General features: G+C 40.0%; 1 protein-coding gene and 1 long non-coding RNA gene across 4 annotated transcripts; one reads left to right on the forward strand and one right to left on the reverse strand.

Moving 5' to 3' along the window:
• Nucleotides 1-607: 607 nt before the first annotated feature.
• On the reverse strand, nt 608-5,585 carry ORP2A (OSBP(oxysterol binding protein)-related protein 2A). Of its 3 annotated transcripts, none has more exons than XM_079055047.1 (12): nt 5,319-5,585; nt 4,721-5,185; nt 3,359-3,718; nt 3,163-3,259; nt 2,719-3,089; nt 2,486-2,641; nt 2,170-2,337; nt 1,828-1,968; nt 1,515-1,739; nt 1,310-1,423; nt 1,035-1,225; nt 608-957 (listed from the first exon to the last, which is right to left on the reverse strand). In XM_079055047.1, the coding sequence occupies exons 2-11, from the start codon at nt 5,135-5,137 to the stop codon at nt 1,046-1,048; spliced, it is 2,229 nt and encodes a 742-aa protein (XP_078911173.1). In that variant the 5' UTR covers nt 5,138-5,185; nt 5,319-5,585; the 3' UTR covers nt 608-957; nt 1,035-1,045. The 3 variants fall into 3 exon arrangements, with proteins under 3 accessions (XP_078911173.1, XP_078911172.1, XP_078911174.1); XM_079055046.1 differs by having other exon boundaries at nt 4,721-5,201; nt 5,319-5,584; XM_079055048.1 differs by lacking the exons at nt 4,721-5,185; nt 5,319-5,585 and adding an exon at nt 4,189-4,288.
• Nucleotides 5,538-8,243, forward strand: LOC145119394 (uncharacterized). The gene is made up of 3 exons (XR_013713836.1): nt 5,538-5,587; nt 7,587-7,793; nt 8,137-8,243. It is a non-coding gene; the product is annotated as an uncharacterized LOC145119394 (long non-coding RNA).
• Nucleotides 8,244-17,541: the final 9,298 nt, after the last annotated feature.

Genomic DNA, 17,541 nt, shown 5'->3' on the forward strand with positions numbered 1-17,541 from the left:
AAGCCAAAAGCCAAAAAAATCATTTAAAAACAATCTCAAACACCCTCCAAGTCTAAAGGTATAGGGCGGGCGAAGCGCGAAGGGGATGGATGTCTGAGCGGTTGAAAGAGTCGGTCTTGAAAACCGAAGTATTGATAGGAATACCGGAGGTTCGAATCCCTCTCCATCCGCGAGGTCATAAGTTCTCTCTTGCAGTCTAAAGGGGGAAATTATGATTTTGGGGCTTCAAACCGCTTATAAACAACCAATTTCTGCTTTTTATTTCCATTGGGCTGAAAAATTAGTGTAAAAATCCGGTAAGCGGGTTTTCGGATGATCCATGTGCAATCCAACATATAGGATTGATCCAATATGATATTCCAAAACACGAAATATGAAAACAATAATAATTGTTGAGGATAGACTATAGAGAGGACCCAATCGGGCTTTTCTAATTTGGGCTGAAGCCATATTGGTCATAAATCTTCTACCCTCTAGGACCCAATCGGGCATTGTCCCTTCGTTTTGACTAATTGGGCCAACCTAAGTACTCCTAATGGGCCTCGAACCAAATATCTAAATCTATTTAAATCATCACCAACTTATTACGTTAAATAAACGAAAAAAGTCAAACAACTTAGCACCATAAATATATTAAAAATAAAACAAAACATTTAGATACAATTATTTCACCAAAGATATTATATATCATTGCATCAACAAAACTTAAATCATAAAAAAGATAAAACTATTTCCCTAAAAATACATTCTTCTCTAACACCTACCACCTAAACAATTCCTTTTCACCATATTTCACTCTCTTTTTTTTTCTTTCATTTATTTCTATCATCCAAAACAATACAACAATAGTAGTAGTAAAACTCATCATCATCATCTAAATTAATTCACTAACAAGTCAGCTTTCACTATATAACAACAACAAATTACAAACACTACGCCGTGTGGGTCCCGCTTCCTCTGCATACCAAAATCAAAATAACGTAAACAAATTTTCAATAATAAAATACTTTAATAAATAAATTGAAAATTGTTACCTTAAACGAATTTAGGAGTTATTATTAACAAACAATGTGTCTTGAGTAAATTCACCAAATATATTAGGGCAATCTTCCCAATATTGTTCTTCTCTTTTTTCCCAATAGCCGCCTACGTATTTGTAGGTCCCATCTTCCCCATCTTTTTCAAACCACCTAGGCTTCCATCCGTTTTCTTGTAATTTTCTCGACTACAAAATCACCAAATACACTTTTTAATAATATTCGTTATACAACTCAAAAAGTCCAAAATACCCATCGAATATGAAGCATACCATTCTTTGCCTTGTCTCCAATCGTAATTTCTCAGAATTTGCCATGTCATATTCGCCATTCTCCAAATGCCTTTGATCTGGTCTAAGTCTTGAATCCGTTGGTGGAAGTTTCTCCTTTAAAAACAAAATACCCAAAATCAGATATAAAAAAAAAATACATACACAATTAATAGTTGAATGAATGTATCATATTTTTTTTTTTTACCTTGAGTCCTGGTGTTAACTCGTTCAATGTGATAGCGAATGAAGTTAAATTATAACGAGTAAGATTGACAGGTGGCATAGTCCTTTTCCACAAAAGATTTTCATCTCCCATTATATCTTTTGTTTTACTTGTTCCCTCTCCAATTGTGTAATAAATACTATTGTCCCATTTTCCAAATATCGTAGCGTGTTTTTTACCACTTGAATCTTCAATAACCCCATGAACCTATTCAAAACATATAAATGTTAAATTTTTTTTTTTTTATAAATAAAATGTGAGAATAGAATAGAATAGATTTATTTAATTTAATTACCTGGTGAGGATTCCTATCAAGAAGAGACTGTTCTTTAAATCTAAGCTTGCAAGATAATTCTCTATTACCAACTATATGCATAAGTCCATGATGATCACAATATACTTTTCCCAAAATAAGATTATAAATACTTGTTGTCACCTGTATTACATAAAAACAAACAATTACTGTATTTAAAAAGGGTTCAAATTTTCATAAATGGTCCCTACTAATTTTTAATATCAAGGATGGTCCCTGTCCCTGTGGTTTGAAAACTTTTAATCATCTTTTACATACCACAGGGACCATTTATGAAACTTTTTGATTTTTGACCACAAGGGCAAAATCGTCTTTTTTACATACCTTACTCCAATGGAAAACTTCACCATCATCAAACTCAAGGGTCAAAAGTCCAACAGGGTCAAGCTGAATTGATCTCCCCCAAAATTTTGTTCTTATGTTGCTGTCCCCCCAAAATTTCCATCCTCTACCCTCACAGTGACAGGCTATCAGGGTAGGATGATGGCTCACCTGTCATGTCAGGGTAATTTAGTAATTTACAAACAAAAAAAAAAAAAAAAAAAACTTTTTTCTTTATATGTCGATTTAATTTCATTTAGTTTTTTAATTGAAACATACGGAATGTATAAACAAGATTCAAGTAGGAAATACAACAAACCTTTTCAGAAAAGAATCGAACGCCTTTTTCAGGGTAATCAGCTTCATAAGTTTCCCCTAATAAAGGATTAAAAGGTTTACAATGTCTTCCTTCAGAAGAAGCATAACCAGAAACTGCAAATGCTGCAACATTCAAGAGTCTTTGAAGACTATTGCCCTAGGACAAAAACACAACAGATTAATTTTCTATTTTCCACCACGTTTTTCATTTTTTTTTAAACAAATAAATTATACCTCTTTTCCATACTCATATGCACGATCGAGAAGGTAAGAGTATTCAAGATCTTCAAAACACTTTTGGAGAGATGAAATAGGCTCATTGAAATAAACAGGTAGACATACACGTGTCAGATCTTTTCCAACATTGTCTTTAATCATTGACCATAAACTTACACCTTTTTCTTTCTCAATTGGATCTGGAAGCTTCTTTCTTCTTTCAAATTTCAATTGTTTGGTGTTTCTTTCATCCATGAATTCAGATTGGTTTTCTATAATTTGTCCAGAAAAATGATCTTTTGTGTCAAAAAAGTAACTTTCTTCTTCCTCTGAAGCTTCCTCAAGCTCTTGTTTTTCAACATCATCCGATGATTCAGTTGTACTCCATTCTGAATATTATCAAGGGTAAAAATGACAATATGGTAAAAACTAAAACTGACTGAATTAGAAAAAAAAACTTACCACTGTATTTTCCACGTTGAATATCTGATAACTCGTGTTGTGTTAATTGATATTCGCCTTCAGGAACTCCAGAGGGTTCGGTTTCTAAATTAGCAGCCTGATAGATTCACATAGTGATATTAATGTAAATCAAGATTTCAAATTACAAATAAATTCAACATTTTTAACCCAAAAAAAAAAAAGGAAGAAAATTTACCTCTAGTTGCCTCAAGGTGTCGAGCAAACTGGAACGTTCTTCACAAAGAACTCTAACTTGGCCTTGAATTTCTGAAAATTCTGTGAGCATAATCTGCTCACAGTCTTTAACAAGTACTTCACTTGTACCTTCTTCAAGTAAACGTTGCTTTAACTTTTCAGTTGATAATGATATATCAGTTTGTACAATGGATAATTTGTCATTTAATCTTCTTAAAGAAAACAGATTTCTAGCAGATGCTAAAGCTTCAATCCAAGCAACTCTTTCTTCCTTCAAACTAGTCCTCAAATGAAGTGTTTTTGTAGCAGTGAATATGTAAAAGCGTCTACTATCTGATCTGCTCTCTCGAAATGATGAGATCTGTAAAAAATATATATACGAAAATTACCACATTGTGATTGGTTTATAAAATCCGAAAAGAAAGCAAAATAACAGAATAACAGAATCGAGATCATTAAGATGCAGTTTTTAGTTTTTACCCTAAAACAGAATACGACAGAACGATGAGAAAATTGGTGGAGAAGACAATAATTTATTGGGAAAGAGTGTTCGACATGGATTTGAATTAAGATCGTCAGATCAAGTAAAAGAACACGACAGAAAAATGTGCAAACAGTGAAACGGATCCTTTGTGTAGTCAACTCCACCTTTAATTAACCAAATAAAAAACTTATTTGGGGAAAAAGATGTGATCTAGAACAAAATTCCAGTCGATGAACTTGGACGAAATTGAAAATAACTTAGTGAAAAAAGCGGAATAGTGAAGAGTTTATATGAACGTGTAGTCATAGTAAGAATAGTCAAATGAAAGAGACAGGCAAAAAGCTCACCACAAGACAAGATCCAGATGAAATGAGGGTATGAAATAGAAGGACAAAGCAAAAACACATCCAGATTTTGATCAAATAAGCACAAAATGGGGTGCTAGTGTCACACTAATAGATAAAGGGGTAGGCCTGCTATACAGAGGGTAAACCCATTGGATTGGATAGCCACTTTGTGTGGCCCTCTTGACGTGACCCCAAGATCCAGTCCTTTAGTCCTTTTTATTTTGTTTCATATACCCATTTTGATAAATCATTCTGATTTCATGAGTAATCAAAATTCAAACTTATGTGTGAATGTAAATGTAATGTAGGTTTAAGTTGTGATCAATGGAGGTGAGCTCGGAAATCGAGAAAAATCGGAGTACGTTTTCTGGTTCAATTTATTGCAGTTTGAGGGAAGAAGTTTTTCACCTGAAGATTGGGAACATTTTCCTAGAACAAGAGGTTTAACAGTATTTTTTTTTCTCTCTGAGAAAAAATTGATAACCCTTATTTGTTTAATTTGTGTTTATCAGTCAGTTGATGGATTGATTACCTTGAGATGAACGATTCCGACGGTTTTCTGATGCTTATTGCGTCTGGTGCCAGAACTATTAAGACGTTTGAGTCTTCCGGAAGATACATCGCCGATGAATCTAACGTCATCAGCGGCGATGAGGCTTTCTGGCCGGAGGATCTTCGAGTAAGAGAGGACGCCGTTCCGTAAAAGAAACCACCTGGATCTCCATCCTTTACCGTAGTTAGTCCATTTGTAGAGGACGCCGGCGAAGCTGCTACTTCCGGAGCCGGAATCAGATCCAGAAGAAGGCCATCCAATGGCATTGGGATCGGATCTCATGTCGGCAACAGAACAAGACCTCGACAACGTCGGCATCGGCTCCGGTGAGTTGTCTCCGATCGCTGAACTCTCCAGCGATATGCAACAGAGCGGATACATTTCCTTCACTCGCATTCCGTTAATCCGGTGAACTCCCGTGGCACAAAAAAACCCCGTCAAAACCTGATCAAATCGCCATCTATACATCAACAAACACAAAATCGCAAATCACAAAACTAATCACTTCATAAATCAATCAATACGCAGGACAACAGTCACGCATACATAAACAAAACAATCTTGTAGATATACATACAGAGATGATGCAAGATTGCGGAGGAGATGCCACAAAACTTAGAGAGAGAAAGGATTGAAAGACAAATTCAAGTAAAAAAAGGAGGCCTTGGGTGTTATTACACCATTATTATAGTATTATAAATATATATGGATACAGAGAGGATGAATGGCAAAAGGGTCATTTCAAGAAGACCACCATGGAAGTAGAGTTTCGGTAGAACTATAAGTTTAGAAAAGAAGAGACTTCATTTTCTGTCAAACTCTCACCCAGATGAGAGAGAAACAGAGGTACATGCAGATACAAAATATATATATATATATATATATATATATATATATATATATTAGTTTAAACTTTTAAACTATTAGTTTAAACCACTCTTACAAAATCAATTAAACTTTTATACTAAAAACTCAAAATTATTAATTACTTATTTTAAATAAATTATTAATTAAGAAATTTTTTTAGTTATATAAAATTATAATCATTGATTTAAATAAATATATAAAATTACATCACTTTATCATTTGTATTAATTTTATTTTAATTTTTATTCTAATGTTATTAATTTAATATAATTGAAGTGGAAAATTTAAAATTTGAAAATTGAAATGGAGATCAATAGGTTGATAAGTGGCATACATTAGTTAGGAGACATAATAGGATGACACACGGCAAAAAAAGAATAAAATATTTATTAATTAGGAGATTTAATATGGTGACACGTGTCAAAAAAAAAGTAAAACTATTTTTATTATTAATATTATTATTATTATTATATATATATATATATATATATATATATATATATATATATATATAACGGCAAATAGTTTTTTTGACATATAGATTCTTACAGGAAAATAATTATTAAACTCTATTATTACTTATTATGAAATAAATTATTACCAATTTTAAGTAAAATATTTATCGTTATAACTTATATATATAGTGTTTGTTTGTATTATTAATGTAAATTAATTAATATAGATATTATGTTGAAGAATTATAAATTAATTTATATAAATGAATTTAATATTTTAAAATTTTTATTTTACTCCAAATTAAATTTCTTAATTATTTGTTTAATTTAATTGTGCAACTTTTGGCAAGTATTAATAAATTATTTATGTATATTTGATTTGTACAAAAAACTCTATAGTTTATACATTTTAAAATTCAAGACATGACTAATATATATATATATATATATATATATATATATATATATATATATATGATGAGGTTCAATAGAGAACCATAATTGACCAAGGAATTAAGGAACCAATCTTTTTTTCAACTTTTAGAACTTATTTTTTATCAAAAAAAAAACTAAAAATACAGAAATTCATAACTTTTTATCCTTTTTTCAATGATATCAAATTCGATTTTTTTTACGTCAAATTCACAATGTGAATCCGGATTCACACGGTGAATCCGAAAAATATTTTTCACATTCACAATGTTAATATATGAATTTAGATATTTTTAGATTTTTTTTTCGATAAAGAATAAGCTCTAGAAATTGAAAAATAGATTTGGTTCCTTGAAGAACCAATAATTATGGTTCTCTATTGAGCTATTAAATATATATATATATATATATATATATATATATATATATATATATATATGTATAATTACAAAAATGGTCCCTATGGTTGGCAAAATCATGCATTTTGATCCAAAAAGTTTTGATGATGCATAGATGGTCCAAAAGTGAATATTTATACAAGTTTTGGTCCCTCTAGCTAATAACCGTTAGAATGGTCTGTTAGAGGGCAAAACCTAGAGGGGTAATTTCGTATTTCTGCTTGGGTTCTTTCATAGGGACAATATAAAAAAAAACTTTGTGCGTCTCTAATTGAAACCATCGTCGCTGCTCCAGCCTCTCTACTAAACCCTTGCTCTGTTACACACAAAAAAACCTAATCGATCAAAGCTACTTGTACGCTTGATCCTCAAAGAGGATTAATAAACAGTGAGTGTTGCTCATCGTGTTTATAATGTGGGAAGTTAGGGATGACAATGTCGATTTTTATCCAAACACAATATATGGCAATGTATTATCTTTCTCGTTTATATTTAACCCCTGAAATCGTTTATATGTTGAAGTTATTTATATTTAACCTTTGAAATCGTTTATATGTATTATAAAATCATTTATATGTTTAAATCGCATATATGTATTCTGAAATCGTTAATATTATGAAACTATTTTCGTGTGTTAAATGTACTCTTTATCTCCGATATTTTCATGCAGACACCTTATATCGTAATGTACAGGGGATACAGTTCAAGATTTTGATCCCCTTTTCGGGAAGAGCCATATTATGCAACAATTGATGATGTTGAAAGTAAAGCAGGATGTAATGAAAACGGGGGAAATGGTTCACAAATAGGTGAAAGGGGTTAGGATGACAGTCATTATTTAGAAGATGAAGAAAATTATGTGAGTGATGTGGAGGTGGATTGTAACGACCGTCATTTGAGGTATTAACTATTAAATATTTCTTAAATTATTATTGGGCTAAATATGTATAAAAATGACTATTGGAGTGGACTTAAGCAAGTGATCCAAGGATTTGGGCCGCCCATAAGACGTACGTTGGGCGTAGCCTTGGTGTACGCGGGGCGTAGAGGCGCATTGGATGCGGGGGACGCATGCACTTACGCGCATCGTACGTGAGCAGATTCCAAAACCCTAATTTTTAGGGTTTAAGACATATAAATACCCCATTATAGCTCAACCCTGGCCTCCTTACCAGCCCCTCACCCTCAGAAACCCTAAATATCCTCTCTTACTCCATTCTTGTGTGTGTTTGGCATTTTGAAGCTTAGTTTGGTGAAGAAGAGCTTGGAAGAAGAGAAGAGAAATTGGAGAATAAGAACTTGAGTATCTTGAGCTCAAGGATCTGGGATTATCTCATCTTTTGGCACTCAAAGGAGGTATAAAGATGCCAACATTCTTCATTTATGCTTAGATCTAGAGTAGAGATGCTTTGGATCTTTTTAGTCCCAAAAATGGAACGTTATGACTAAAACTCGTTTCTAGGTCTAGGGTTGCCACCCTTACTGACATATGAGTTCCCTAAGCAGTAAAGTTTCAATCTTTAAGGTCCATTTGTGACCAATATGAGATCTAGCCATTTCCATGGAAATTTATTGTTATTTTTCCAAGTTGGGTTCATTTGGTGGGTTACAAGCCACCAAGTAACCAACTTTATGGATTAAGACGTTGAAGAAGACTTGAATCTGTGATTGTAGCCTCTAGAGTATAGTATTAAGTGCTTAATGGGAAAAGTGGCTTAACAGGGCAGTACGTTGGGCGTACCAGCTAGTACGCGCAGCGTACAAGCTACACAGCAGGTACGCGCTGCGTACAGAGGAGTACGCCCCGCGTGCTCATCCGACTTGGGCTTTTCATCTTTTGGGCCTCGGTTTGGGCCAACTGTTGGACTTATCTGCTACTGGGCCTTAGTGGGCCATCAGAAGTTAGATCTTGGACTAAGGACATGGTTGGGCTTAGGGAAGGCCCATTTGGGAGGTTGGGCCCAATTTATAAAATTGGGCCATTAGTGGGCCTTTAATGGACCATTAGTGTACTTAGAAAGATTAGATGGAATTGGGCCTTGATTATGGTCCAAATCAGAGCAGGGGTAAAATGGTCATTTTACCCTTAGAAGGATTCTCAGTTTGTCTGGCTAAGTATTTTTGTATAGAGTTAGCCGGGGAGTCGTGGGAGCAGCCAGCAGAGACTCCTCACGCACGAGTTCAGCATCCAGTTTGAGAGGTGAGTTTTCCCCCAGTAGGAACGGGTCTAAGGCCACAATGTCGGACCGTTTAGTTGTTAGTAGTTCCGGACTTCGGTCCGATGCCGGGGCGGTCCCGAGAAGAGTATATGTATGCTTGATGTCTTTGTGATTCATGCATGTTATGTGTTTTGTGTTCCGGGGCAAGCCCGATGTATGTTAGTGTATTTGTTATGTGTTATGTGTTCCTGGGTAAGCCCAATGTCGGGGCAAGCCCGATGCATGTTAGTTTATATATTATATGTTATGTGTTACGGGCTTCGGTTTGATGTCGGGGTATGCCCGATGTATGTTATATACTTATGTTATGTGTTTATGATAGATGTTATGATGTGTATATGTCGGGGTAAGCCCATTCTGGGGTGAGCCCCGATGCCAGACGTGGTTTGATGCCGGGGTGAGCCCGATGTCGGGTAGGAGTCCGATGTCGGGTAAGCCGCTATTGGGTTCGTCCCGATGTAGCTGGGCGGTGTCCCAAAGTTTATGTTACATGTTATATGTTATGTGTATGGTATGTGGTAGTTTGGGGGAGCTTACTAAGCTTCGTGCTTACAGTTTTCAGTTTGGTTTCAGGTACTTCAGCTAGCAAAGGGAAGGGCTCGGGATGATCGCATGGCACACACCACAGTTTTCTATCCTGGGAGATTTACTCTGATATTTGATATGAGATTTTGATATGTTGACAGATATTACGATATTTTTAGATACATGGTTTATGATTTTATATGATTATGATGATATCTATGGTTTTATTAGTGATTTAAAAACGAAATTTTTGGACCATATTTTTGGGATGTTTCAAGTTTGTATCAGAGCCTTGGTTTGAGGGATTCAGGCACACTTTCGGGTATGTCTGAACTCAAATTAAGGAATTGGTATAGAAGTTTTCAAAAGAAAACCCATGTTTATTTTTGAGAAAAGAAAAGAGTTTTAGAAAAAGCAAAAAGAATTTTGAAAATGAGAAAAGGGTGTGGTGCATGCAATCAGCCGAGCTCAAGTAAGTACTCCCAAATTACCTATACAAGTTTATGTTATGATATGATTATCATCTTTACGAGAACAACATGCTAGATTAGGACTAAGGATCTTGGAAAGATGCCTTTTGTGCCTGTTATATGTGTATCAGCTTTATAAACTGCATGCTAGTACAGATTAGTCAGTATGATAGCCTAATTAGTATATGCTTGATTATGTGTACTCAATGCTCGAATGTTGCTTGCTTTGTGCTTTAAGGAGTTCTAGCTATCTTTTACTAACTAGTAAACGAATATCTTAAGTTACATATTGCAAGGACTAAATCATTTTAGTAGGTTAGGTCTAACTCTATTTTGCAGCTCTTGTTTGAGTCCAACCATTGCAGGGTAGGATCTCTCATTCGAAGAATTATCTAGTTTGAGTGATATGTAATAGTATCCACGAGCTAGTTAGGGAAAGAAAGCAGGGACTTCTTATGCAGCTAATGGCGGAGAGTGAGATGTTGATTACCCTAGGGCAAGCCTAGGATGAGTTAGCATGAGATCAGTAGTAGTGGTAGAAGGGACTTGGTGGAGTCGAGGCAGTTCTTGAGGAAAGTACAAATAGATGTGGAAGGTAGTATGGGCCCGTACTACTGAAAGCAGAAGATCCGTACTCAAATCAAGGAAGGCTTAGATGAATCCAGGAAACTTGTAGTGCATTAGATCCCTCGATATATGATGAGTATACTGATGTTTATTATGGTGTATTTTCAGTATTGTGACGCTACGCACTAGGTCGATTGGCACTTCAGGCACTGGCGAGGGATCTAATACGTCATTATAAAACCAACAGTATACGAAAGCATCCATAATAACATATCATGTCAAAACCAGTACGTCAATAATCAAAGCATGTCGTCATAAAACCATATCAGAGTAAAATCCCAAAGATCTCATGTGCGGAAAACATAGTGTGATGCGCTGCGATCGCCGGCTCCTTTCCTTTGAAAACGAAGTACCTGAAACCAAAACTGAAAATCGTAAGCACGGAACTTAGTGAGTTCCCCCATCATACCATATACCATACATAACACATACTGCCTAGCATATCTGGGTGCTGGCCTACCCCCTTCGGTCTCTTTCGATCGGATACTATCTAGCATATAAACACATACTCGCATATTGTCATACATAACCATGAGCCATACATATATCATAATCAGTAAAGATACTATGTGCCAAACATAGTCTTGCCATTATGCCATGGGCCGCCACGTGGTCTTTCTTGCCAAGCCGGGGGCCACCCCCCTCGGTCTCACAGACAAGTGCCAAGAGTCACCTCCTGGTCTTCCATGCAAGCATCACAAAGACAACTAGCATACATACTACTCTACTTAGCTAATCAGCATATAGTGTGCCAGGAGCCACCTCCTGGTCTTTAATACATAATAGCATACAGTGCGCCAGGAGCCACCTCCTGGTCTTTCATACATATTGCCTAGGGCTAACCCCCGCGTCTTCCTACCATACATAATAACATACTGTGTGCCAGGAGCCGCCTCCTGGTCTTTCATGCATAATGCCTAGGGCTAACCCCCGGGTCTTCCTATCATACATAAACTAAATGGGCCGGCATTGGTGCCTTAGACCCATACAAATAGTGAGGAGACTCACCTCACACTGCTGAAGTCCCGCGGATAAAGCTGTGGCTGCTGGCTGACAGATTCCCGAATCTGCCAACATCAAAACAACACCCAATTAATAATTGGGTTCCAAACATAACCATAAGTCCATGCTTGGGGGTAAAAGACTACTCTACCCCTAACTTGGCTTGATTCAAGCCCAAAGCCCAAACCAAAGGCCCAAAAGTCCAACTATGGCTCAAGGCCCAACATATGACCCATTTTCCAAATTGGGCCCAAGCCTTCACATGGTCTCATTCTAAGGCCCAACCATTTATTCCAGTCCAACAAATGACATTCTAATGGCCCAATATTATATAATCATAAAGGCCCAAACTATGGCCCATCTATGGCTCAGTTTTCCAAATTAGGCCCAACTCCTCATATGGGCCTTACCTCAAAGCCCATTAATTATTCTAGTCCATTTGCTTGATCTTGGATGGCCCATTAATAACCCAATCATGAAAGCCCAATAGAAAGGGCTAACTATAGACCCAAGTGAAATTAGGGTTTCACATAAAATGACGATTAGGGTTAAGTGTTTCTCACTTAACCCATTAAGGACTTAATCCACTACGTCTATCACTCTTCTAAATAAATCATATGGTGTGATTGGGCTTAATACACAATTGTCTTTATGACAATTCGTCAAGCCCGATTCCATTTCAAATGGCCCAAATGTGGGTCCCAATAAGTCCAAGCCCATAAATCCAATATTAGGGTTTTCTAAACCCTAATTAGGGTTTCCAACCTTAGCCTAATAGGCCCAATATCTAGGTCTTTTGATCAATAGGGTTCATTAGGCCCATTAGGGTTTTAGTCCCTCTGTCCAAACATCCAAACGAGTCACAAACAAAACAAGGTAAACCGCCACCCGACACAGCGGCCGGTGGCGGCTGGAGGCGGCAGCCACCACCTCACGGTGGTGGTTAGGGTTTCTTTTCATTATTCACATTTCTAATTACATTTTACAATGCTAATCTACAAAATAACTCACGCAACTAAGCTAAACACACACACACACACACAACCACCTTGTGGTGGCCGGCGGTGGCAGCGGCCACCATGGTTGGCTGCCATGGTGGCTCTCATCAACCTCTAGCCAACCGGAACACACACACAATCATTATTATGCCTGAACACGCACACACACAGCGACAAGGGCTGAGATACGGACACACCCCACGCCGGACTTCAGCTTGGAGGAGGAGAATGGTGACGGACTGAGTTGAGGTATGCACAACGGAAATAGCAGAAACGACGGATGTCTCGGTGGTTTTATGGTTCCAACTACGGTGGCAGTGGCCTGAGACGCAGCAAGCGAAAGATGGAGGAAGGAGGCAGTGACGCGAGTTGTGGCGGCTGCAGTGGACAGAAGCGGCGGAGACGGTAGCTTTCGGGCTCAACGATGGAAACGGCAGAAAGGTGGCAGCGGTGCTCACGACTTCACCGGTGGTTGTTGTTGTCGCCGGCAGCAAGGCACGACGGTGACGGTTTAAAGACTAGCGGCGCCGGAGGTGGGTGAGGTGAGGATGGCGGCTGGTGGGAGACATAAGGAGGGTGACGGCTGATTGCTTCCATTAGGGTTAGGGTTAGGCAAAGAAACCATTATATACCCGTGCTCTCAAATCTTATTGCCATAATGGCATAAACAGTCCCTCTCCATAAAATTCTTTTCAGCCATGGTCCAAAATTTACCATTTGAACCCTGACATTAAAAATCCATTACAATCTAGGTACAATATTTACCAATTACACCCCTGCTTCCTTAATTCCTTTCAAATTTGATCCTTAAGTTACCAAACAACCCTTTAGCCCCAAAATCACTTCAATGAAGTCCCAGAAGTTACCATTTAGTCTCTGCCTTCAGAAATACTTACAAAATCCATCCGAAACTTACACTTTTAACCCCTAACTTCTAAAATAGCCGCAATTAACTCCTCGAGACCAACACCTTGCTATATAATTATTTATTTTAGGGTTACTATTCCTTCAGTAATTTATTTATTTATTTATTAAATAAACGGGATGTTACACAGGCTCGGGTTCGGGAGCCGAGCAGATGGATGAGCAGACGAGGGAGTTCATCTCCTCTAAGATCACGCACAATATTCTTGAGCAGACTCCTGTGATCTTCGGTTCGATCAAGGAGGATATCCCGGAGCTTATGGATGAGAGATTGAGTGATTTCCGCACTGAGGTGGCGGCCATGATGGGGTTGCGCACACTCACTTTCCGGGAGTTCAGAGCATGTGGAGCTCCCGACTATCATGGGGATCGGGATCCCATTGGGAGTACTAGATGGTTGGCTGATGTCGCCAATGCATTCCACAGCAGCAGATGTCCCGAGGGGGACAAGGTTAGACTAGTGTCCTATCTTCTTAAGGAGAGGGCACGTGACTGGTGGGAGGAGGTCGGACATGCCATGGGTGATGATGCAGCTCTTGATGCCATGACATGGAGTGACTTTATGACCCGGTTCAGGGCCGAGTTTGCTCCCGTGATAGAGGTGCAGCAGCTTGCTAGAGAGTTTCAGGACCTCCAACAGACTACAGAGACAGTGGCAGAGATCACTGCCAAGTTCAGAGAGAGAGCCCTTTTTGTTCTGCAGTATGTGGCGGATGAGGAGACGAAGAAGGCTCGGTACCACAAGATGCTGATCAGTGATATTAGACAGTTTGTGAGCCGCTCTAGCTGCAAGACGCTGGAGGACATGATTGCTAGGGCTCGAGAGAGAGAGAGAGAGAGAGAGAGAGAGAGAGAGAGAGAGTTGGATTTAGAGATGGAGAGGAAGAGGAAACTAGAGGGGGGTCAGTCAGGGAGTTCGGGCAAGAAGCCCAAGGTATCAGATCATAGATCTCGGAGCCAGCAGAGCCATGGTCATTGTGGTAAATGCGGTAGGATGCATGAGGGAATGTGCAAGGCGGGGAGTTCGGGCTGCTACAAGCACGGCCGAACTGTTCATGTGAGCCGAGATTGCACAGCCACTACCACCACCACGACAGCATCAGATCTGATTTGCTTTCAGTACAATCAGTGGGGACACAAGCGGTCCCAGTGCCCGAGTTTAGCAGCATCAGGGAAGGTGGTAGCGCCTTCTCCTGCCACATTGAGGATTACGGATAGCCGCCAGAGCCGGGCTGAGGCGCCTACGGCGCGGAGCAGGGCTTTTCACCTTATTGCAGAGGAGGCACAAGCAGCTCCTGACGTGGTGACGGGTATGTATCTTTCTCTTATCTCTTTATATATATATTGTTTATTACTTATGTTTATTTGTTTTGTTATAGGATCTTTCTTAGTGAACGGTATATATGCTTTGGTACTGTTTGATTCGGGTGCCACCCGATCTTTTGTGTCGCTCGCACTTAGCAATCGATTTAGTAGAGCTCCGGGGGAGCTGGATTGGCCACTTGATGTTGACATAGCAAATGACAAGATCATCAGGGTCACGAGGGTTCACAGAGGATGTACGCTACAGTTATTCGATGAGTAGTTTTCAGTGGATTTGGTTCCTATTCCCCTGCGAGGGAATAAGGTTATAGTTGGTATGGACTAGTTGATCCCCAATGGGGCAATGATCAACTGCGAGCAGCAGCTAGTGAGGGTTCGGACTCCTAGTGGGGGAGGGTTAGTGATACAGGGCGAGAGGCCGCAGCATGGGTTGACTCTATGTTCAGCAGAGAGAGCTAGGCGCTACCTTCAGCAGGGGTGCGCAGGTTATATCGCCTATGTTATGGATACCCGAGATAAGGGTAAGGCAACAGCGGATGATGTACCAGTAGTGCGAGAGTACCCGGACGCATTCCCGGAGGATCTGCCTGGGGTACCTCCGGAGAGGCAGGTCGAGTTCAGGATTGACCTAGTCCCAGGTACGGCTCCGATAGCCAAGGCACCGTATCGTTTGGCTCCTCCCGAGATGCAGGAGTTGTCTACGCAGCTGCAGGAGCTGTTAGACAAGGGTTTCATCAGACCGATCAATTCGTCATGGGGAGCCACGATCCTGTTTGTGAAGAAGAAGGACGGGTCACATCGTATGTGTATAGACTACCGGGAGCTGAACAAGGTGACGGTGAAGAACTGTTACCCATTCCCGAGGATAGATGATTTGTTTGACCAGCTTCAGGGAGCATCTTGTTCTCCAAGATTGATCTACGGTCATGTTATCACCAGATGCGAGTCAGGGACGATGATGTCCAGAAGACAGTTTTTAGGACTTGCTATGGGCACTATGAGTTCGTGATGATGTCGTTCGGGCTCACCAATGCTCCAGCCGCGTTCATGGACCTCATGAACAGGGTATGCAGACCGATGCTGGACCGGTCTGTGATAGTTTTTATTGATGATATCTTGGTCTATTCCAAGACTTAGGAGCAGCGTGAGGAGCACCTGATGGAGGTGCTGGAGACACTGAGGAGGGAGATACTTTTTGCGAAGTTCTCCAAGTGTGATTTCTGGTTGTGTGAGGTGCATTTCCTTGGGTATCTTGTCAACCAGAAGGGTATTCTGGTCGATCCGGCCAAGATAGAGGTCGTGATGCAGTGGGAGATTCCTAGGTCTCCATCTAAGATTCAGAGTTTTCTGGGTCTAGCGGGTTATTATAAGAGATTTATCCAGGACTTTTCCAAGATTGCAGTTCCTTTAACCCGACTGACCAAGAAGTCGGTGGTATTCCATTGGGGGCCTGAGCAGCAGGCAACCTTCGAGACCCTTAGACAGCGGTTATGCGAGGCACCGATTCTGACCTTGCCAGAGGGAGTTGATGACTCCGTAGTTTACTGTGATGCCTCGATCACAGGCATGGGTGCAGTTCTGATGCAGAGGGGTCATGAGATAGCTTATGCATCGAGGCAGCTGAAGCCTCACGAGGCTAACTATCCGACGCATGATTTAGAGCTGGGGGTTGTGGTTTTCGCCCTCAAGATTTGGCAACGTTACCTCTATGGGGTCCGTTGTACCATTTACACAGACCACAAGATTTTGAGGCACCTCATGGATCAGCCGAATCTGAACACGAGGCAACGTCGGTGGTTAGATGTGGTGAAGGACTATGACTGTTAGATCCTTTACCACCCGGGCAAGGCCAATGTGGTGGTCGACGCCCTGATCCGCAAGGCGGTAGCGACTTCGATTAGAGATTTATGCTTGAGGATGACGGTGATCACTCCACTGTTGGAGCATATTAGAGAGGCACATGTTGAGGGCTTGAAGGAGGAGCGTCAGAAGTGTGAGAGGATTGTGGGACGAGTGGCCTCGTTTGATTATGACAACCGAGGGTTGTTGACCCTGCATGGGAGGGTCTGGGTCCCGTATCGGGCGGATTAAAACAGGTTCTGATGGATGAGGCCCATAATTCGAGGTTCTCCATCCATCCCGGGGCGACGACGATGTATAGAGATCTTCGACCCGATTACTGGTGGCCCTGCATGAAACGGGATGTAGCTTGGTACGTAGAGAGATGCCTGACCTGCAGGAAGGTCAAGGCAGAGCACCAGAGGCCTCACGGAAAGATGCAGCCGTTAAACATCCCCGTGTGGAAGTGGGAGGACATTACTATGGATTTCATCACTAAGCTTCCGAGGACCACACGTGGGGTTGATTCGATATGGGTCATCGTGGATCGGTTGACCAAGAGCGCTTACTTTATCCCGATCCAGGAGAGCATATCGGCCGAGAAGTTGGCCGAGATTTATGTGCGAGAGGTAGTAGCACGACATGGAGTTCCTGTCTCGGTGGTGTCAGAACGAGAGGTCCGTTTTACTTCCAGATTTTGGAAGCGGTTTCATGAAGAGAT

This window comes from Lactuca virosa, chromosome 6, assembly GCF_052849685.1.
Source record: "Lactuca virosa cultivar CGN04683 chromosome 6, Lactuca_virosa_CGN04683_v6, whole genome shotgun sequence".
Classification (NCBI taxonomy): Eukaryota; Viridiplantae; Streptophyta; class Magnoliopsida; order Asterales; family Asteraceae; genus Lactuca; species Lactuca virosa.

What these genes read in the sequence shown, in the direction of transcription:
- ORP2A (XM_079055047.1), bottom strand. Translation starts at nt 5,137, where the DNA reads ATGCGAGTGAAGGAAATGTATCCGCTCTGTTGCATATCGCTGGAGAGT. An exon ending in CATATGAGTATGGAAAAGAG is followed by an intron (nt 2,642 to 2,718) that starts GTATAATTTATT and finishes TTTTTGTCCTAG; the next exon opens with GGCAATAGTCTTCAAAGACT. An exon ending in AAGTTTTCCATTGGAGTAAG is followed by an intron (nt 1,969 to 2,169) that starts GTATGTAAAAAA and finishes TATGTAATACAG; the next exon opens with GTGACAACAAGTATTTATAA.